This window comes from Pelodiscus sinensis, chromosome 1, assembly GCF_049634645.1.
Source record: "Pelodiscus sinensis isolate JC-2024 chromosome 1, ASM4963464v1, whole genome shotgun sequence".
NCBI lineage: Eukaryota > Metazoa > Chordata > Testudines > Trionychidae > Pelodiscus > Pelodiscus sinensis.
Genome location: NC_134711.1, coordinates 333,673,533 through 333,696,394, shown reverse-complemented (window position 1 = coordinate 333,696,394; position 22,862 = coordinate 333,673,533). Strand labels below are relative to the sequence as shown.

The 22,862-nt window shown below is 45.7% G+C and overlaps 2 protein-coding genes across 2 annotated transcripts; both read right to left on the bottom strand.

Moving 5' to 3' along the window:
• Window positions 1–10,031: 10,031 nt before the first annotated feature.
• LOC142818478 (olfactory receptor 52M1-like) lies at window positions 10,032–10,973 on the bottom strand. The gene has a single exon (XM_075898263.1). It carries the CDS (start codon window positions 10,971–10,973, stop codon window positions 10,032–10,034), a length of 942 nt encoding a protein of 313 aa, XP_075754378.1.
• Window positions 10,974–18,111: 7,138 nt separating this feature from the next.
• Window positions 18,112–19,071, bottom strand: LOC102452449 (olfactory receptor 52M1-like). The gene has a single exon (XM_006113778.2). It carries the CDS (start codon window positions 19,069–19,071, stop codon window positions 18,112–18,114), a length of 960 nt encoding a protein of 319 aa, XP_006113840.2.
• Window positions 19,072–22,862: the final 3,791 nt, after the last annotated feature.

The window sequence follows — 22,862 nt, the reverse complement described above, 5'->3', positions numbered from 1 at the left end:
ACTTCCTACCTGTCAGGGTGGTTAAACACTGGAATAAACTACCTAGGGAGGTTGTGGAATCCTCATCCCTGGAGATATTTAAAAGCAGATTGGATATACATCTATCAGGGATGGTCCATATGATACTAGATCCTGCCGGGAGGGCAAAGGAATGGACTCGATGACCTTTCAAGGTCGCTTCCAGTTCTAGTGTTCGATGGTTCTATGATTGTGCTGAGAGCTAGGTGCCAAATTTCAGGAAAAAGGTGGAAAAATTGGAGAAAGTCCAGAGAGGATCAGCACAAATTATTGAAGTTGTAGAATAATTGACCTATGGTGAAGATGGAAAGAAAAGACTTAGAGGGAGCATGAGAACAGTCTGGCAGTATCGAACAGGTTACAAGTAGGAGGTTGAAAACATATTCCTCTTAATCTCTGAGGACAGGACAAGAAGCATTGGGTTTAAATTTCAGCAGAGCAGGTTTAGGTTGGACATTAGGAAAAACTTCCTACCTTTCAGGACAATTCAGCGCTGGAATAAGTTGCCTAAAGTAGTTGTGGAAGATAGAAAACATGGCAAAAGACCAGCTTGGCTTAACAAGGAGATCTTGCATGATCTCAAAATAAAAAAGGAGTCATAAAAAAATGGAAACTAGGACAAATAACAAAGGATGAATATAGGCAAGCAACACGGGAATGCAGGGGCAAGATTAGAAAGGCAAAGGCACAAAATGAGATCAAACTAGCTACAGGCATAAAGGGAAACAAGAAGACCTTTTATAAATACATTAAAAGCAAGAGGAAGACCAAGGACAGGGTAGGCCCACTGCTCAGTGAGGAGGTTTAGATTGGACATCAGGAAAAAATTCCTAACTGTCAGGGTGGTCAAATATTGGAATAAATTGCCAAGGGAGGTGGTGGAATCTCCCTCTCTGGAGATATTTAAGAACAGGTTAGATAGACATCTGTCAGGGATGGTGTAGACGGAGCTTGGTCCTGCCTCGAGGGCGGGGGGCTGGACTCGATGACCTCTCGAGGTCCCTTCCAGTCCTATTATTCTATGATTCTATGAATCTCCATCACTGGAGCTTTTATAGAGTAGGTCTACATGGTGCTTCCTCTGCACCGAGTTCAGGGAAAGGACTTCATGACCTTTTGATGTCCCTTCCTATTCTCTATTTCTATCCAATGGTCTATCTCCACCATACACTCTATGAATCTACCCACCAATATAATAGACCAGGCATTTCTATTTACCCTATACCATAACACATAAACAAGGGATTCACCTTTCTTAATGGATCCACTGAAAGATTGTCAGCCACTCCAGGCCTACATGGCATTCCCTGGAGCGGGCATGATGTACAGAAAAGAGGGACTGGGTACTGGAGCAAACTCCGCCCTGTGGCAAGAGTTCTGGGATGTTTAGTGACCATCCATAGCACTGGCTTGGTGGAACAGGGGAGTTCCTCAACAAGAGATGGTACCTGCAAGTTCTCAGATGGACGAGCCTTTCCTGGACGTTTCCCTCGAGCAGCCACGTCCGGCACCTCTCTCAGCCCAGCAGCAGCAGCAGCATCGGATGCGGAAAGCGAGTGCAGGGGTGTGCACTGTTTATAGCAGAGCCCTGTGCAGTCCCTGGGGTGTTTGTTTGCACGCTACCAGGGGACGTAAACAGGCTGGACACAAGCCTGTTTGTGCTTCTCTGCTATTTTTCCAGGTGTAGCCATAAACAGTAATTAAGGAATCCTCCCAAAGGGAGAGGAGAACTCTTGGGCTCTGGGCGGGGTCAGTGAGGAATTGGCTACTCTGGGAGTTTGTGTAGTTTTAAGAATTATACTGAGTAGGAAAAAAACAATGGATAACGAGTAGATCCCCTAAGGTTGGATGTCCTGTAAAGGCCCAGGAGGGATATGTAGGTTGTTGACAGACAGATCTGGAGACAGAAGACTGAAGTAATTGCTTTCTTTCTTTCTTTTTCTTTCTTTCTTGTGGCTTATGGGGCTGTTGACCAAAGATCGCAGAACAGAAATTCTCTTCAGTCAGGCTATGTCTAGACTGCAAGCCTCTTTCGAAAGAGAGCGTCTAGACTGCACGTGTAACTTTCGAAAAAGCGGCTTGCTTTTTCGAGAGAAAGCATCCAGTGAGTCTGGATGCTCTCTTTCAAAGAAGCCCTATTTACATTCAAGAATGCCTTCTTTCGAAAGAGGAACTTTCGAAGGAAGGCGTTCTTCCTCGTGAAATGAGGTTTACCGCCGTCGAAAGAAAAGCCGTGTTCTTTCGATTTAATTTTGAAAGAACGCGGCTGCAGTCTAGACGCAGGTGAGGTTTCTTTGAAAAAAGGCTACTTTTTTCGAAAAAACCCCTGAGTCTGGACACAGCCTAAGTATCATCATTCTATGCAGTGCAGGTTGTACCTCCAAAAACCAGAACTCTCTGTTCCAGCAACATCTGTCATCAAGTAGGAGCATGGATATTCCTGGATGAGCAGGAGGGCCAGATGGCAAGCAGCCCACTTAGGGGCAGCAGGAGACCTGGGCCAGAGCCCCACTGCAGCACAGAACATGAGCCCCATGGCAGCCCAGAGCCCTGCAGCTGAATGGAACCAAATGTTTTACCCCAAGCTGCCTCTGCAAGGATTGAACTCACAACTCTGCGTTTAGCAAACCCATGCTCAAACCACTGAGCTAGCCCACCTCTGCAGCTGCTGGTTGTTTCTTGGAGCACAGGGCTGGGTCTAGAGCTCCACATTAATTCCCCGAGCACAGGGCCAGGATGCCACGGCAACCCTCAGGAACACAGGGCTGGAGTTGAACTCATGACAGCACAAGGCTTGCTCCTCAGAACAGCCCATTGGAGCATGGTGCCGGGGCTGGAGTCCTGAAGCAGCCAGACACCTGGAGGGCACGGCCGTGGCCTGAGTCCTGTGGCTGGCCCCTATCACTGAAGGATCTTGCAAAGATCTAACCCAATGACAAACACCGCTGCCAAGTCTGTCCACACATCTCTACAAGCAACACCATCACATGCACATCCTCTGATGTGATCCATGTCATCCAGTGCCAGCAGTGCCGCGTGCGATAGTTATTGGCCTAAGACAAAGGATAAATGGTCACAAAACGGACACCAGAAATGGTAACACACACAAACCTGCAGGGAAAATTTTAACCTGCCCGGTCACTCTATCTTGGATTCAAACGTAGCCATTCTTCTACAAAGAAATTCCACTGGCCAATTACCCAGAGAGAGTGCAGAAATGGGATTCATCTGCAGATTTGATACCCTTACCCTGGGCTTGACTGAAGACATTAACTTTTTAACGCACTACAAAGCTAATTTCCCCTGCCTTTGACATCCACATTTTCACATCAGAAGGGATGAATCAGACTTATCCAGCCCACTTAATTAGCTTCATTAACACGAGTCAATTAACAGGTACTTCTTTGGTGGTATAGAAACCTTGGATTCTGTTATTTCCACTCGAACGTGTCTGATGAAGAGGGTCTTACCCACCAAAGCTCATGGTAATATGCATATTTGTTAGTCCCTAAGGGCACGTTTAAACTACAACACTGTTTCAGGATACTGGAGTATCCCAAAATAGCTATCCCATGTCTTCAGAGAAAGCCCGTTATTTCAGGATCTCTATTCCAAAGTCCCTGTAAACCTCATTCGACGAGAAGTAGGGAACATTTTGGAATAGCGCTTTATTGTAGACCGCGCCAAATGACGAAATAAGTTATTTTGAAATAACATCCAAATAAGATATGCATTTGGCATAGCTCTATACTGTGACGCTATTTCGGGATACTTACAGAATATCTATTAACTATTCTGTGTCTTTTGAACAAGCCCGTAATTTCAAAATTTAGCGCGCTATCTATTTCAATGACCCTGTAAATCTCGTTCCATGAAGATTAAGGGATGTTTCGGAATAACAGTTGATTTCAAAATTTGGCACCGTGTGGACAGTGCCAAATTATTAAATAAGCTATTTTGAAATAAGCTACACTGCTGGCATTGATCAAATTGTGTAGCTTATTTCAAGCTAAGGGTGCAGAAAATACCGTTTTCACTTTTTCTGAGGTAGTTTTTATTTAATAGAGTAACAGCACTGATTTTTCTGTGTTTTTCCCTTGCCGGTGCATGATTGGATACTTCCAGGTCCCAATTATAGAATCACAGAATCATAGAATACTAGGACTGGAAGGGACCTCAAGAGGTCATCGAGTCCAGTCCCCTGCCCTCATAGCAGGACCCAGCACTGTCTAGACAATCCCTGATAGATATTTATCTAATCTACTCTTAAATATCTCCAAAGATAGACATTCCACAACCTACCTAGCAATTTCTTACAGTGTTTAACCACCCTGACAGTGAGGAACTTTTTCCTAACGTCCAACCTAAACCTCCCTTGGTGCAGTTTAAGCCCATTGCTTCTTGTTTTGTCCTCAGAGGCCAGGAAGAATAATTTTTCTCCCTCCTTCATGTGACACCTTTTCAGATACCTGAAAACCGCTATCATGTCCCTTCTCGGTATTTTCTTTTCCAAACTAACAAGCCCAATTCTTTCAGTCTTCCTTCATAGGTCATGTTCTCTAGACCTTAAGTCATTCTTGTTGCTCTTCTCTGGACCCCCTCCAATTTCTCCACATCTTTCTTGAAATGTGGTGCCCCGAACTGGACACAATACTCCAACTGAGGCCTAATCAGCGCAGAGTAGAACGGAAGAATGACTTCTCTTGTCTTGCTCACAACACACCTGTTAATGCAGCCCAGAATCATGTTGGCTTTTTTTTCAACAGCATCACACTGTTGACTCATATTTATTTTGTGGTCCACTATAACCCCTAGATCCCTTCCTGCCATGCTCCTTCCTAGACAGCCACTTCCCATTCTGCATGTGTGAAGCTGATTGTTCCTTCCTAAGTGGAGCACTTTGCATTTTTCCTTATTAAACTTCATCCTGTTTACCTCAGACCATTGAGGTGTGTGGCTAACTGATCAAATTGTAACTGTGATGATCATAATGGAGATTGTTCTGTATCTTTTTTCCAAATGATTCCCCAGATTCTCTTGGCTTACGTGATGGTGGCTGCACATCATGGGGATGCGTGCAGAGATCTTGTCACAATGGTTCTGAGATGCCTTTTTTGAGTGCTAACGGCTCCTTCAGAGCAGGGGTCCCTTGACGATACGTCGCCAAGAAAGAGTCAGTCAAGAGTGGGGCACTAGTAGAGTCGCAGTTATCAGGAAACTCACGGTTTGGTGCCCCACCCCCTACTGCTCTACCTTGAACCCCTGGCCAGCTGCTGTCAGGCCCCTCCTGCTCACTTGGTGCTTACATCAAGAACATAAGAATGGCCAGACTGGGTCAGACCAATGGTCCTTCCAGCACAGTATCCTGTCTGCCGACAATGGCCAATGCCAGATGCCCTCAAGGGAGGGAACACAACAGGTAATCCTCGTGTGATCCCTCCCCTGTTGCCCATTTCAAGACAAACAGAGGCTAGGGACACCGTTCCTACCCATCCTGGCTAATAGCCATTGATGGATCCAAGCTCCATGAATCTATCTAGCTCTTTTTTGAACCCTGTTAAAGTCCTAATCTCTACTACATCCTCTGGCAAGGAGTTCCACAGGTTGACAGTGTGTTGAGTGAAGAAAAACTTCCTTTTGTTTTAAACCTGACATGAGTGTCTCGTCCTACCACCTTGCCCCGTTCATGTACCCATCGCCACAGAGAGGGGAAGGGGCAGGGCTTGGGAGCAGGATGGAAACACTGGTAGCTGCATGGTCTGGAAAAGTCTTCACACTGATCGCTACCTCTGGGCATTACAAGCGCATGGTTCTTGTACAATCTCCCAGCAGCCAGCACACACACACACCCTGTTTGCCTCAGACACACAGTCTCTGTGTGTTTCTCATACACACACTCTCTCACTCACACACACATGCACACTGGCTCAGTCTCACACACAGACACACACTCTGTCTCTTTCTCAGTCCCCGCCCTGCACACTGGTGTGTTATGGTTGTTACTCTCACTTCTTCACTCTTCCTGCAAGGCACAGACACGCTCGGTACATTTATTCTTTCCAAGAGATGCTATTCTAGTCTTTTAACACTGGTCAGAGCATTATAAAATTGCATTTCTCTGCTGTGCTTATATTTGAGTCATTGAGTCGTGAGTTCTAAAATACCTGAACCACCCTAGCTGAAGTCATTATCCCTGGGGTGATTTTTGAAAATACATCTAGGCTATGTCTACACTGGCATGATTTTCCGAAAATGCTTTTAGCGGAAAAGTTTTCCATTAAATGCATTTTCGGAAAAGCATGTCTAGATTGGCAGGATGCTTTTCTGCAAAAGCACTTTTTGTCCATGGCCAATCTAGACGCGCTTTTCCGCAAAAAAGCCCCGATTGCCATTTTCGCAATCGGGGCTTTTTTGTGGAAAACAGTACTGTGCTGTCTACACTGGCCCTTTTGCGTAAAAGTCTTTAGGAAAAAGACTTTTGCCCAAACGGGAGGAGCATAATATTTCCGGAAAAGCACTGGTGATTTTACATGAGATCGTCAGTGCTTTTCCGGAAATTCAAGCGGCCAGTGTTGACAGCTGGCAAGTTTTTCCACAAAATCAGATGATTTTGCGGAAAAACTTGCCAGTCTAGACACAGCCCTATTGTACTTAGGTTTTTTTTCCCTTCTGCTAACGGCACACAGCAGCACGTAACGTCAATATTGATGCACATAATAAAATGTATTCTGCACGTGGATGGAAAAAAAAGAGGGAACTTTGATTTTGTAGCCTTGTATTTGATTTATTTGTGGCTTTGTGTTTTGTGGATACAGTTCCACGCTTAACTGAGTGAAAGTCACCTCGGTGGCTGGGTTCAATGTGGAGTCTGTAGGAACATGCCAAAACCAACCATACCATGCAACCAAAGGGTGTGCTACAAAACGAGGCTTAACTAGAAATAAGCTACAATTCTTTTTTTGTCAATTGCGTAGCTTATTTCAAAATTGGGAGTGTCTTCACAGGCCTATTTTGAAATCGAGCTCTCTTCCTTTCACTTCCCTTACTCCTCGTACAATGAAGGTTACAGGAGTCGGAGTAAGAAGTTCTCCAGCTTGACGGTATTTTGACATGATTTCAAACTAACTGCCTGCTGCGTAGCTGCGGACTGTTGTTTCAATAGCGTATGGCTGTGTAGACGTACCTTTAAAAGAGTCCCCTCTGTTGTCCTTGTGTCTCTCTTCTGCCCCAGCGTCTGCTGGCTCATCAAGGTCTCGACCTTCCCCTCCTCTCTCTGTTCCCTCCAGTGTGGCGGTTCCATCCCTTCCCAACCCACCTCTCTGCAGAGACGCTGGAGAAACGTGATTCGATCTAGAATCCTGCTCGTACTTTCTTCTGCACCGAGACATTTTGTTCGGGTTGAGAGTCTTGAATGTGTTTACAGACACATGCCTCCACCTCAACCTCTTGACTCTTATTCAAGCTGCTTGTGTGAAGGGGCGTGTCATGGCTCAACGATACCAGGACACAGAAAGCTCAGTTGAAGCAAAAAAACGCTCCTCTCTGTTTAGGCAGCTAACAAACAGCTTTATTAACTAATAAAACTCAGCATGAGCCAAACGTGGTCCCAGCAAAGCCAGGCCCAGTAAGGCTGCTAATACAATCAATCCTTTTATCTTTATACCCTTAGCCAAACAGTCTGACGTCAGGGCATCCAATTACAGAAATCCTCAATTAAACTTGGAAAAACAAAGCCTTATCAACAAGACAATGGACAGGTACGAGGGAGTACCTCTCCTGTCCCAACCAGCCCAATTAACACATACCAATAGCCCATCCTGTAGGCCTCTTCTCACGGGGTGACAGAAAGTTCACTCTTGTCTACATGCTTGAGAGAAAAGCTGAAATGGTTTCTGTTATACAAGATGACTTCTTGCTAAATATGAAATGGTTTCTACAGCTTCTACAGCTCCTTCGAGGAAAAGCGACATCAAACGCTTGGCACACGCTTAGGCTTTCTCCAGACAGTCGCTTTCTAGCGTTTAGTGTCTTGTTGCTACTGAGGCTTGGCAGGTGCTCCGTGTTGCATGAGAAAATCAGACTGAAAAGGGGATCTTGGTTCTACCTGGCGCTGGCAGCACAGGAGGAAGGTGTCAGGTCATTAACAAAGCTCACCTGGGGTTGTCTCACTCATGTAGGGGGGTTAACTTTCAGCAGTGCTCACCCCAGCCTGGGAGCAGAGGGAGCCCAGCTGTAGCAGGGCAGAGGTGGGGAACATCCAGTGTGTGAGGGGAGGCAGGGGGTATGAAAGACAGGGTCAAGGGCTGGGTGAAGTGGAAATATGGGCTGGAACACAGTTGTGTATCTGGGGCAGATGTGTAACAATGGGGTTTTCTGGAGCCATATTGGAAGGCCTGTAGCTATATTGGAAGGCTTAAACCATTTGTCTGCAGCCAGACTGAAAAGCAGCAGCCATTGGCTCTAAAGCTTGGATTTAGCCTGCATTAAAATAATGTCACACCAGGCCGTTGAGAAAGAGACCCTGTCCTAATGACTCCCACTGTCACCAGACAAAGAAATCGATCTCAAGATGGGTAGAGAAAACTTATCTTCACAGCTTCTGTCTGGCCAGAAACAGCTCATCAATAGCTGAGGTTGCAGAATCCTCATTCTATGATTATTGTCTTCACAATCCTATTAGGTGTCTGTGTGATATCTGTCTGGTTTGTGAGTCTGTGTCTAGACTACACCTGTCTGCCAACAGAGAGATGTAGATTAGGCATGTCGAAATTGCTAAGGAAGCAGGGATTTAAATAGCTGGTGCTTCATTAGCATAAAAATGGCCACTGCTTTTTTCGAAACGGAGCTTTTTCAAAAGAAAACGGCAGTCTAGATGCGGATCTTTCCAAAAATAAACCCTTTTTTGAATGATCCTGTAAACCTCAAAAAATGAAAAACGGTTTATTTTTTGAAAGATCCGTGTCTAGACTGCTGGGTTTTTTTCGAAAAAGCTCCGTTTTGAAAAAGAGCGGTGGCCATATTTATGCTAATGAAGTGTGGGATATTTAAATCCCCACTTCATCCTCTCTCTGTTGACTGAGAGGTGTAGGCTAGACATACCCTGACTGTTTCTGTCTGCTGTATAATTAATTTCACTAGGTGTAAATCAACTATGGTGGTGGGGTGTAATTGGTTAGGTAATTCTGTTACTGTACATTGTGATTGGTTAGTAAAATTATACTAAAATAATTGGTGAATATCTTGCTAGGCAGGACTCAAGTTTCACTATATAAACTGTGGTCCAAGAAGAATATCAGGGGGGAAATAGGAAAGAGGAAAAAGGAAGAAGGAAGGGAAAGAAGAAAGGAAGAAAGGAACACCAAAAGGAAGGAGGGAAGACCAGGAAGAAGAACTTACCTCCAAGACCCAGTCTGAGCCCAAAGCTGACAGGACTCCTCTTCATGACCGTGAGGTACAGTAGCTAGGATCCTAGGAGAATGACCCCTCCTGGCCAACAGGGGAAGTCTGCCGGCCTTGGTCAGGATTGGGGAGCATGACACTGTGCGCTTAGCATGTGTATTCTGCTTGCTTGGGAATTGTTAATAAACAGAGACTAAGAAGAGTACTGTGTAAGGCTCTTTCAGTGGCAAAAGATGCTGCAGAGCTGCTGGAAGTTACACCCTGAGCTCTAGGAATTGGTAAAAATAGGTGTCCCTAACGTGTGGAAGGGGTAAGGAAAATTGTGCGGCGGAGCCCTTGAGGAGAGAAGTGGAGCAGGACACAGCCCCTGGGGAAATGGGCAGGAAAGGGACAGAGTCTTGGGGTCCTGTTGCCAGCAATTCGAAAAGTGGCAGCCCTATGAGTTACAGAGTTGGTCACTCTACCATTTGACTCCCTGAGACAGCACGGCACGGCCAGGAAAGGACGTAACGTGCAAAGGAACAAACTTAGGGAAGCAAGCCCAGCACCAGGGCAGCAGACTGAGTTGCACAGAACCTGGCCTGAGAGTCAGAGCGCCAGGAGAAAACGTTACACTATTTACGAGTAACAAGCCCGAGCAGCCGGCACCTTATTTGTTTGGCTTTTACCCCGTAGATGATGGGGTTGAGCATGGGGGGCAGCAGGAAGCACATGTTGGCAAGGAGAACATGGACATGCTGGGGGAAATTCTGTCCAAAACGGTACATGAGGGAGGAGAAGAGACTTGGGATATAAAAGATTACAATGGTGCAGAGGTGAGAGCCGCAGGTCCCAAAAGTCTTCAGCCGGGCATCCTTTGTGGGGAGGCTGAAGATGGCCCTGAGGATCTGCATGTAGGAGATGGCAATAGAAATGACATCCAGACCCAACACACAAAACAGCACAAAGAGCCCATAGTAATTACTGATGCGGGTGTCGCCGCAGGCCAGTTTCACCACAGCGATGTGCACACAGTACGGCTCAGGGATGATGTTGGTTCTACAATATGGCCACTGCCTTGCCAGTAAGGGATATGGTAATATGAATGTGCCACTGCGCAGCACCACGGCCAGGGCAATCTTGGCCACCATAGGGTTTGTCAGGATGGTGGAATGTCTCAGGGGATGGCAGATGGCCACGTAACGATCCAAAGCCATGGCTGCCAATATCCCAGACTCAATTGTTGCAAAGGAGTGAATGAAGAACATCTGGGAGAGGCAGGCATTGAAAGCAATCTCCCTTGAATTGAACCAGAAGATGCTCAGAATTTTCAGCAGAGTGGACGTAGACAGGACCAGGTCACTGATGGCCAACACGCAGAGGAAATAGAACATGGGTTCATGGAGGCTCGGCTCCGTCTTCACAATGAGCAGGATGGTGAGGTTCCCCACGATGGCTATGGCATAGATGGCACAGAAGGGGATGGAGAGCCAGACATGAGCCGTCTCCAGGCCAGGGATGCCCAGCAGGATGAAGGTGGAGGGGTTGGTGAAGTTCTCTGTGTTTGATTGTGACATGGAGTTGGAGAGAAGGTGTCTAACTGTGAAAAAGAACAGTGTCGCCTACATCTATCGTCATTTCCACTGACTTGCTTTGTATGCCCAGGTTCTGGGGTGATGGTCACAGTACCAATACCTGCATGGAGAGACAATGTTAACAGGAGTCGCTGTATGTATAATTGGAAACAGTTCTTTCTCATTGCACATTAATTAAATGAAAATAAGGACAGTGATCCCATACTGTACGGGGTTCCTCATTTACCTGGTTTCTTATAATAAGAGAAGGGGGAAAAGCACCCAAATTTTTGACAAAACATGTGCCGGGGAAAACCCCAAGTAGAACACACCTCAGGCAATAGATCTGAATATACTTGCTCATTCACATGTGTGGCTAAACCAAGACAGTGTTCAGATACCTATGTGATGTTGTTGGACTGTAATTTGAACAAAAGACTGTTGTTGAAACAGCTGTTATATGTTTGGAACAAATCTTGTACAAAGTATGCCAAGTGAGATGTCTAGAAAAAGCTTATATGTGTTCAGTTTTTGTCACCCAGTTACTCTAATGGATAGAACAGACTGAAAGGGAGTTTCTAAAACAGGTTCCGAGGGTCGAGGAGGCTGCTACATGACGACGAACTGAAAAGTCTGAAAAGGTTTAGAAAAGAGAAAAGAAAGGGGCATATGATAGAAGCGAGCAGGTTAGCAGTTTGGAAAGAATAAGTAATTCCCCAAACCAACCAGCAGAACTATGTGGGAGGAAAAATTAGACAGAAAAAAAGGAATGAAAATGGAGAGTCTAGACCAGGCATGTCCAAAGTCCGGCCCGCGGGTCAATTGCGGCCCGTGTTCCGGTTTAATACGGCCCCCCAGGTAATTTGGCAATATCTATCTTTTATGGCCCCCAACGAATCCATATGTATTGAGATGAATACATTGTAAAATCTCAGTTAATGTCAGTTGGTCTAAATCAGTTATAAATATATTTGGACACAACATGTATACTTGGTGTTATGTTCCTGTTCATATTTTTTGAACTTAAAAGTTGACAGACAACCTTTATATCCAATAATATGTAATGTACTTTACAATGTTCCTGACAGATATTTCAGCTTCCTGGATTTTTTTTTTCATCTGGCCTTCAGATATGAAAGGCAGAGTGATTTAACACCTGTTTAGATTTGTCATCCATGTGACGAAATGAAAAGTATGCCGTTTGCAATAAACTTTGCATAAAATAGTTAACTTGCATTTAATTTTAATGGTTCAAAGAATGTCGGGCAAAATGGTCGGCCCTCACGCATGTTCACTTCATCAAATCTGGCCCTCTTTGAAAAAAGTTTGGACACCCCTGGTCTAGACGATCCCTCTTAGGTGTCTATCCAACCTGCTCTTAAATATCTCCAGAGATGAAGATTCCACAACCTCCCTAGGCAATTTATTCCAGTGTTTAACCACCTTGAGAGTTGTACAACAACAAGCTAAATATGAGCCAAGAATGTGTCACTGTTGCAAAAAAGCAAACATGCTTCTGTTCTACTCTGCGCTTATTAGGCCTTAATTGAAGTATTCCACAACCTCCCAGTTGCATCTCACAAAGTGGGTCTTTGCCCATGAAAGCTTATGCTCCAACACTTCTGTTAGTCTACAAGGTGCCACAGGGCTCCTCGCTGCTTTTGCATATTTAGACTAACACAGCTACCCCTTTGATAATTGAAGTATTTGTGCATTTTTGGGCACTGCATTTCAAGAAAGATGCAAAGAAATTGGAGAAGGTCCAGAGAAGAGAAACAAGAATGATTAAAGGTTTAGAAAACATGAGCTATGAGGGAAGATGGAAAGAATTGGGCTTCTTTAGTTTAGAAAGGAGAGAGCTGAGAGGGAACATGATAGCTGTTTTCAAGTATCTAAAAGAATGTCACTAGGAAGAGGGAGACAAGTTGTTCTCCTTGGCCTCTATGGATAAGACAAGAAGCAATGGGCTTAAACTGCAGCAAGAGAGGGTTAGGTAGGACATTAGGAAAAACTTCCTACCTGTCAGGGTGGTTAAACACTGGAATAAACTGCCTAGGGAGGTTGTGGAATCTCCATCCCTGGAGATATTTAAGAGCAGGTTGGATAGACATCTATCAGGGATGGTCCATATGGTACTGGATCCTGCTGGGAGGGCAAGGGAATGGACTCGATGACCTTTCAAGGTCGCTTCCAGTTCTAGTGTTCGATGGTTCTATGATTGTGCTGAGAGATAGGTGCCAAAATTCAGGAAAAAGGTGGAAAAATTGTAGAAAGTCCAGAGAGTATCAACACAAATTATTGAAGTTCTAGAATACGTGACCTATGGTGAGGATGGAAAGAAAAGACTTAGAGGGAGCATGAGAACAGTCTGGCAGTATCGAACAGGTTACAAGTAGGTGGTTGAAGAAAATATTCCTCTTAATATCTGAGGACAGGACAAGAAGCATTGGGTTTAAATTTCAGCAGAGCAGGTGTAGGTTGGACATTAGGAAAAACTTCCTACCTTTCAGGACAATTCAGCGCCAGAATAAGTTGCCTAAAGTAGTTGTGGAATCTCCATCACTGGAGCTTTTATAGAGTAGGTCTACATGGTGCTTCCTCCTGCACTGAGTTCAGGGAGAGGACTTCATGACCTCTTGAGGTCCCATCCCGTTCTCTATTTCTATCCAATGGTCCCTCCCCACAATACACCCTATGAATCTACCCACCAATATAATAGACCAGGCATTTCTATTTACCCTATACCATAACGCATAAACAAGAGATTCTCCTTTCTTAATGGATCCACTGTATCACTGAAACATTGTCAGCCACTCCAGGCCTACATGGCATTCCCTGGAGCGGGCATGATGCACAGAAAAGAGGGACTGGGTACTGGAGCAAACTCGGCCCCTGTGGCAAGAGTTCTGGGATGTTTAGTGACCATCCAGAGCACTGGCTTGGTGGAACAGGGGAGTTCCTCAACAAGAGATGGTACCTGCAAGTTCTGAGATGGACGAGCCTTTCCTGGAAGTTTCCCTCAAGCAGCCATGCCCTCCACCTCTCTCAGCCCAGCAGCAGCAGCAGCAGCGTCCAATGCGGAAAGCGAGTGCAGGGGTGTGCACTGTTTATAGCAGAGCCCTGTACAGTCTCTGGTGTGTTTCTGCACACGCTACCAGGGGACATAAACAGGCTGGACACAAACCTGTCCCTGCTTCTCTGCTACTTATCCGGGTGAAGCCATAAACATTAATTAAGGAATCCTCCCAAAGGGAGAGGTGAACTCTTGGGCTCTGGGCGGGGTCAGTGAGGAATTGGCTGCTCTGGGCGTTTGCGTATTTTTAAGAATTATACTGACTAGGAAAAAAACAATGGATAATAAGTAGATCCCCTAAGCTTGGATGTCCTGTAAATGCCCAGGAGGGATATGTAGGTTGTTGACTGACAGATCTGGGGACAGAAGACTGAAGTAGTTGCTTTCTTTCTTTCTTTCTTTCTTTCTTTCTTTCTTTCTTTCTTTCTTTCTTTCTTTCTTTCTTTCTTTCTTTCGGCACACGGGACTGTTGACAAAGGATCTTAGAACAGAAATTCTCTTCAGTAAGTATCATCATTCTATGCAGTGCAGGTTGTACCTCCAAAAACCAGAACTCTCTGTTCCAGCAACATCTGTCGTCCAGTAGGACAATGGATGCTCCTGTATGAGAGGGAGGGCCAGCTCGCCAGCAGCCCAGTTAGGGGCAGTGGGAGACCAGGGCCAGAGCCCCACAGCAGCCCGAAGCTGAGACAGAGTCCCACGGCAGTACAGATCAGCACTGGACATGAGCCCCAGACACGAGCCCCATGGCACCAAATTAAATGAATGGAGATTGCCTATCTTCTAGAACTGGAAGGGACCTTGAAAAGTCATTGAGTCCAGTCCCCTGTTTTCACAGCAGGACCAAGTACGATCTCTAACAAATGTTTTTGCCCCAAATGGCCTCTGCAAGGATTGAACTCACAACTCTGAGTTTAGCAGGCCAACACACAAACCACCGAACTAGCCCTTTGTCTCTTCTTTTGGCAGCTTCCTGGAGCACAGAGCTGGGGCCAGAGCCATTTGTGGCTTCTTTGTCTGGGTGCCAGGTAAGGTCACCAGATACATGGCTATTGACTGGAAAGTCTCAGTGAAAGGGGACTTGACTTTGTCTGGGTCCCTGTAGGAAGGGAGGAGGCATAGGGTCATTGACCCACAACAGAGATGTGAGTAGAACAGGGAATGTTTAGTTGAATACGATCAGGTCATTGTCTTTTTTTTGAGGTTTGTTGGATTTCTCTGTGCTGAGCAATGTAACTACCCCCTTACACAGTAACTTTTCAAACAGAATCCCAGGGAATAGGCCCAGCCAAAGAGTTTGTGGGACCCAAAGGCCACGCTGAAAGCAGTCATGCCACGTAGCCGGCCAGAGTGGTGAGCGAATGTGGGGTCCTCAGGATGCGGGGCCCAAGGCAACCACCTTGCTTGCTTTGCCTTAAGGCTGGGCCTGTCAGAGAAGGATTTTTGCTTGTTTTCATCTTTTTTTTTCAGTTTCAGTGTAATACCCAGCAACCAAGTAGTGTTTCACTAAGTGTGTTTTCTTCCTTTTGTTAATAAAAAATTGCTCTGTTCAGACCACGATCTAATTCCTGTGTCCTAGAAGGAAAGAGGTTCTGTGAAGACCACAAAACCAAGTATTAAGATAAATTACAGTTTGTTTCAACCTGTCTCCAGTGGGGGGGTAGAGCTGTGGTACCCCAGAGCAGGAAATTCCCAAATGTGCTTTCCTGGGTTCCGAAAGAGCTTTTGCATTTGTGTGGTGGCAGTGATACCAAACCAAGAGAAGGGAACCTGTGACCCTGGAGAGTTTTTAAACACAAGCCTTTAAGGGCCAGGTATTTTTAAAGTGTTTGGAGAGCCCCCATCTTCTGCACTCAAAGTGCCAAACAGGGGGACAGCTTTGACAACACCTTGCAGTTCTAACTTCACATACAAGGATGACACATGGACTCAAATAGAATATACACACCCAGGGGGTTACCAGCTCTTGAATAGTAGGTTACTTTCCCTGTTTTTTAGATTCATGTTCTAAATTATATTTCCATAAAAATACAGGGACAAAGTGTCACAGTTCTCCTTCTGTCACATTGTTCCACTCTGCTCATCTGAGCTATAGGACCACTCATTGTTTCTTTAAAGTTACAGAGTAACACTGGATGTGTCTAAACTACATGGCTCCGTCGATGGAGCCATGTAGATTAGGCTGATGGGCAGAGGGAAATGAAGCAGCGATTTAAATAATCGTGGCTTCGTTTAAATTTAAATGGCTGCTGCGCTCTGCTGACCAGCTGATGATCAGCTATTTGTCAGCAGATCGGGGCAGTCTGGATGCGCCGCAGTCAACAAGGAAGCCTTTGTGGACCGGCGCAGGTATGCCTCATGAAACCAGCCATTTAAATTTAAATGAAGCCGCGATTATTTAAATCGCGGCTTCATTTCCCTCTGCTGATCAGCCTAATCTACATGGCTCCATCGACGAAGTCATGTAGTTTAGACACACCCACTGCGATAGATAGATAGATAGATAGATAGATAGATAGATAGATAGATAGATAGATAGATAGATAGATAGATAGATAGATAGATAGATAGTGTTTCTACTGGTGGTGCACAGCATCATATTACTTCAATGTTGTTGCACAAAACAAAATCCATCTGCACACTGATGGAATAAATTAGGAGGGAACATTTATTTTGTAACCTTCTAGTTTATTTCCAGTGAATCGCACAATGTGTTGAGAAGAAACAGGTGACCCAGGAGCCGATGGGGTAAGTAGAACTGCTTTATTGCCCACACACGTTTACCTCAGACATTCAACCCAACAGCCGAGTGGCAAGAACCTGGCACCAATTACACCCTTTTATCTGCTTTAGTATATCACACGTCGATCACTACTTTCCTAAAATCATATTTAGTAATGTTAACTCCCATGAAATGAATATTAATAAGTAAATAATGAATAGGATAACCAGTACAATGATACCTGCTCCTAATTATTAGTTACAGACTTTCTAATTGAATTAATGCTTTTTCACTACAAACTTTCTAAATCAGCAGGTTACAGAGATTACAAGAAATTTAATGTCCCTACCCCCCTTATGCAGCCCTCCTGTTCCATCTTCTTCTGGCTCATCCAAGGCTGATTCAACCCCTCTTCTCACCCTCCTCATCCGTTCTGTTCAGTGGGGAGGTTCCATGCGTTGCAGGCCCACCTGGTTCAGAGATGCTGGGGAAAACTGGATTTCTCTAGAGTGCAGTTGTTCCCTTCTTCTGCCGGGAGATCTCGTTACAGCTGAGTGTCTTTAGAAAGGAACCTAACCCCAGTCTTCTGCCCCTTCATGCCAAGTGTGTGAGGGAAGAGAACAGGAAAAGGTCAAAGACACAGGGATACAGATGGCTACCACAAGAAGTGAGTTAACAGGGATTCAAAGCATGTCGTTTTTATTCTGATTGGCCCTCTGTGGCTTCTTCATCTGGGTGCCAGGGAGGGTCACTGGGTACTTGACTATTGACTGGAAAGTCTCAGTGAAAGGGGAATTGACTTTGTCTGGGTCCCTGCAGGCAGGGGAGAGTCATAGGGTCATTGACCCACAACTCTTCCATTCAGCTACGGCCATTCCTGGCCAGGTGGCAAAAGCTCCTGTCCAACCCCAGAGCAGAGGGAGACGAGCTGCAGCGGGGATGGGGGTGCAGGAGATCCAGTGAGTGACAGGAAGAGGGGAGTGCAAAAGAAATGGCCAAGGGCAGAGTATGTGTGAAGGAGGTGGCAAAAGGGGCGGGGACACAATGGAGTAGATGAAGCAGAGAGACGGGCCTTGGGGAAAGAAGCAGGCCAGGACACAGGGCCTGGGGGAATAGGTGGGTATGGAGCAGAGTCCTAGGTACCAGTTGCCAACAGTGAGAAGAGCAGTAACCCTGTGAATTACAGAGCCGTACACAGACTGATTCCACCGCGGGTCACCTGGACCCAGCACAGTAAGGGAAGAACATAATGTTGGTCTGACTGTAAAGGACGTGATTCGGGGATGAGGGCCCAGCACCATGTTACAAGCCATTGAACTAAGGATCTTTGTCTCAGAGTCTGAGCCCTAGGAGAAAACTCTAGACGATTTATGGGTAATGAGCCCAAGCAGCCGACCCCGTATTTCTTTGGTCGTCACCCCGTAGATGATGGGGTTCAGCATGGGGGGCAGCAGCAGGTACATGTTGGATATGAGAACATGGACATGCGGGGGAAAGTTCTGTCCAAAACGGTATATGAGAGATGAGAAAAGAGTTGGAATGTAAAAGATTACGATGACACAGACGTGTGAGCCACAGGTCAAAAAAGTCTTGAGTCGGGCCTCCTTTGTGGGGAGTCTGAAGATGGCCCTGAGGATCTGCATATAGGAAATGGCAATAAATACCACATCCAGACCCAAGACACAGAATAGCCCAAAGAGCCCATAGTAACTACTGACGCGGGTGTCCCCACAGGCCAGTTTCACCACAGCCATGTGTTCACAATAGGGCTGAGAGATGAGGTTGGTTCTGCAATATGACCACTGCCTCACCAGGAAGGGATAGGGCAGGGACTCCATGCAACTGCGCAGCACCACGGCCAGGCCAATCTTGGCCACCAAAGGGTTTGTCAGGATGGTGGAATGTCTCAGGGGATGGCAGATGGCCACGTAGCGGTCAAATGCCATGGCTGCCAATATCCCAGACTCAATCGCTGAGAAGCAGTGAATGAAAAACAGCTGAGCAAGGCAGGCACTGAAATGGATCTCCCTGGAATTGACCCAGAAGATTGCGAGCATTTTGGGCATGGTAGATGTGGTGAGAACCAGGTCGGTAGTGGCCAGCATGCAGAGGAAATAGTACATGGGCTCATGGAGGCTCGACTCCATCTTCACAATGAACAGGATGGTGAAGTTCCCCAAGAGGGCTATAATGTACATGGTGCAGAAGGGGATGGAGATCCACACATGGACTATCTCGAGGCCAGGAATGCCCTGCAGGATGAAGGTGGAGGGGTTGGTGAAGTCGGTTGCGTTGGAGTATGTCATAGAGTAGGGAAGACAGCATTAAACTCAGAGACAGAACAATGTCTTCTACATCTACCATATGTTCCTCTGACTTCGTTATATGCTTAGGCTCTAGGGTGATGGTCGCAGCACCTGGATGGAAAGATGATGTTAACAGGAGACATCACATGCAATACTGGAGGCCCTTTTAATTTGTGAAGCCCATTGGTTTACAGAATCCTATGGTTGGAATAGACCTCAGAATGTCATGAAGTCAAACCCCCCTGGTAAAAGCTTTTAACACAGAGAAAAGACACTTCCGTTATTTAGAGAAATGAAACAGTAACCACTGGCCCTACTAATGAGAATTCCATTATGTGTCAATAATTCCTAACCATAGAATCCTAGAATCCTAGATTCCTGTCTTGGAAGAGACCTCAAGAGTCATCGAGTCCAACACCTTGCCCAAAGCAGGACCAATCCCAACATCATGGTGTGGGGAAATATAATAGCCACAAGAGGAAAACAGGAATGTGAACACGTGTTTTCCCTCATTGCTCTTTCATGAAAGAATATCCATGATAGAGATTCCACGCTGTACGGAGCTCCCCATTCATGTGGTAGCGCAAAATTGTGAGAATGGGAAAAAATACAATTGTTTGACAAGTGCTTGGAGAAACATCCCAAGTAGAACACACTTCAGGGAACACTTCTGGCCATCACTGAAAAGAGTGTCCAAACAAAGACACCCTTCAGATACCCACGTGATGTTCCTGGATTGTATTTTAAACATACAGGGTACGTCTAAACTACATGCCTCCGTCGACGGAGGCATGTAGATTAGCCAGATCGGCAGAGGGAAATGAAGCCGCGATTAAAATAATCGCGGCTTCATTTAAATTTAAATGGCTGCCCCGCTCTGCCGATCAGCTGTTTGTCGGCAGATAGGGGCAGTCTGGACGCGACGCGCCGACAAAGAAGCCTTTCTTGATCGGCACAGGTATGCCTCGTGAAACCAGGTTTACCTGTGCCGATCAAGAAAGGGTTCTTTGTCGGCGCGGCGCGGCCAGACTGCCCCGATCTGCCAACAAACAGCTGATCGGCAGAGTGGGGCAGCCATTTAAATTTAAATGAAGCCGTGATTATTTTAATCGCGGCTTCATTTCCCTCTGCCGATCTGGCTAATCTACATGCCTCCGTCGACAGAGGCATGTAGTCTAGACACACCCACAGAGAACTGTTGCAATCACTGTTACCTGTTTGCAGCAAATCTTTTACAAAGTCTGCCAAGTAAGATGTCTTTTAAAAGCATGTGATTTGCTGGTTATGGTTATGGTTGGAATTGCAGCTAGCAAGGGATGTAAAAGGTAACAGGAAAGGTTTCTACAAGCATGTTAGCAATAAAAGGGTGATCACGGTTAGTGTGGGATCCTTGGTGGATGAGGGAGGTAACCTAGTGACATATGATGTGGGAAAAGCTGAAGTACTGAATGCTTTTTTTTTACCGCTGTCTTCACAGACAAGGTCAGCTCCCAGACTTCCGCATTAGGTAGCACAGTATGGGAAGGAAGTGGGCAGCTATCGTTGAAGAAAGAAGGAATATTTAGAAAAGTTGGTTAAGAATATTTAGACAAATTGGACATACAGATATCCATGGGGCTGGATGTAATGTACCCAAGGGTACTGAGAGAGTTTGCTGATGATATTGCAGAACCTTTGGCCTTTATCTTTGAAAACTTGTGTACTTTGGGAGGGGTCCCAGATGATGTAGTGCCCATCTTTAAAAAAGGGAAGAAGGACAATCCCGGGAACTACAGACCAGTCAGTCTTACCTCAGTCCTTAGAAAAATCATGGAGGGGATCCTCAAGGAATCCATTTTGAAGCACTTGGAAGAGAGGAAACTGATCAGGAACAGTCAACATGTATTTTTGGCAAAGGCAAGTCGTGCCTGACCAACTTGATTGTCTTCTATAACAAAGTAACTGGCTCTGTGAATATGGGGAAGTCAGTCGTTGTGATATACCTTGACATTAGCAAGGCTTTTGATACTGTCTCCCACAGTATTCTTACCAGCAGGTTAAAAAGGTATGGATTTGATGTATGGACTGTAAGTTGGATGTAAACCTGGCTAGTTTATTGGGTCCAATGGGTAGTGATCAACAGCTCGATGTCTGGTTGGCGGTCGGTTTCAAGCAGAGTGCTCCAAGAAGTGGTTCTAGAGCAGGCTTAGTGTCCAGACTGACCGAGACAAATTGGAGGATTGGGCCAAAAGTAATGTGATGAGGTTCAACAAGGACAAATGCAAAGATGTGAGTTGCAACAGAAGAATCCCAAGCCTTGGAATAGGCTGGGGTTGACTGGCTAAGCGGTAGTTTGTCAGAAAAGGACCTGGGGATTACAGTGGATGAGAAGCTGGAGATGAGTCAACAGTGTGCCCCTGTAGCCAAAAAGGCTAATGGCATATTAAGGTGCATTAAGAGCATTGCCAGCAGATCTGAAGAAGTGATTATTCCCCTTTATTCATTCCTGGTGGGACCACATTTGGAGTATTGCATCTAACTCTGGGCCCCCACTATAGAAAAGATGTGGACATGTTGGAGAAAGTCCAGCAAGGGGCAACCAAAATGATTAGGAGGCTGAAGCACATGACCTATGAGGAGAGGCTGAGGGACTTGGGTCTGTTTAGTCTGCAGAAGAGAAGAGTGAGGGGGGATTTGAGAGCAGCCTTCAACTTCCTGAAGGGAGGTTCCAAAGAGGATGGAGAAAGGCTGTTCTCAGTGGTGATGGATGGCAGAACAAGGAGCAATGGTCTCAAGTGGCAGTATGGGAGGTCTAGGTTGGACATTATTAAAAACTATTTCACTGGGAGGGTGGGGTAGCACTGGGATGGGTTCCCTAGGGAGGTGGTGGAATCTCCATCCCTAGAAGTATAAGACTCTTGTGCAAAAGGTTTTTTTTGCACAAAACGGATCTGTCCACAAAGCTTGTTTTTGCGTAAAAACCTCTTGCACAAAAAGCATCGGCAGAGAATATGCAAATGACAGTGCAACAAATGCTAATGATGGAATAAACCGCTGGCTTAAGTCATGGCTCTTGAATGGCTGGGATGGGTTGGCAGACTTTGTACAGAGCTTCAATAACAGTTCATGTTTGTCTCAGGGAACCAGGCAGATTCATCAGACTTTATTTGCCTCTAAGGCTCCCACTATCCAAGGGATAACTAATCCTACAGGAAATGTGCTCTGCACAGATCTGGTAGAGCAGAGGCCAAGCAGACTGAAAACAGGCTACATGACAGATCTCAGAAAGCTGCTGTCAATGGGCAGTCAGCAGGGACTGTGTCTGGTACTAGTGGGATAGTAATAGAGAGGTAGCCGTGTTAATCTGATCTCGCTAAAACAAAAGGAAAAACTATGTAGCACTTTAAAGACTAACAAGATGGTTTAATAGGTGATGCGCTTTCGTGGGCCAGACCCACTTCCTCAGCTCATATTCTGGAAGAGAATGACCCTATATACCAAAGGAATACAATGAAAAAAGTGAACACATCATGAAACTGACAAATCAGATTTAGTACTGAAGGTGGGGTAAGGGAGAAGGAGGGAGGGAATAGCTATTTATGAGTCAATGAATGGCTAATCATAGAATCATAGGACTGGAAGGGACCTCGAGAGGTCATCGAGTCCAGCCCCCCGCCCTCAAGGCAGGATCAAGCTCTGTCTACACCATCCCTGACAGATGTCTATCTAACCTGTTCTTAAATATCTCCAGAGAGGGAGATTCCACCACCTCCCTTGGCAATTTGTTCCAATATTTGACCACCCTGACAGTT

Bases quoted from the DNA above. Each gene is read 5' to 3' on its own strand.
- LOC142818478 (XM_075898263.1), bottom strand. From the start codon at position 10,973: ATGTCACAATCAAACACAGAGAACTTCACCAACCCCTCCACCTTCATC.
- LOC102452449 (XM_006113778.2), bottom strand. From the start codon at position 19,071: ATGACATACTCCAACGCAACCGACTTCACCAACCCCTCCACCTTCATC.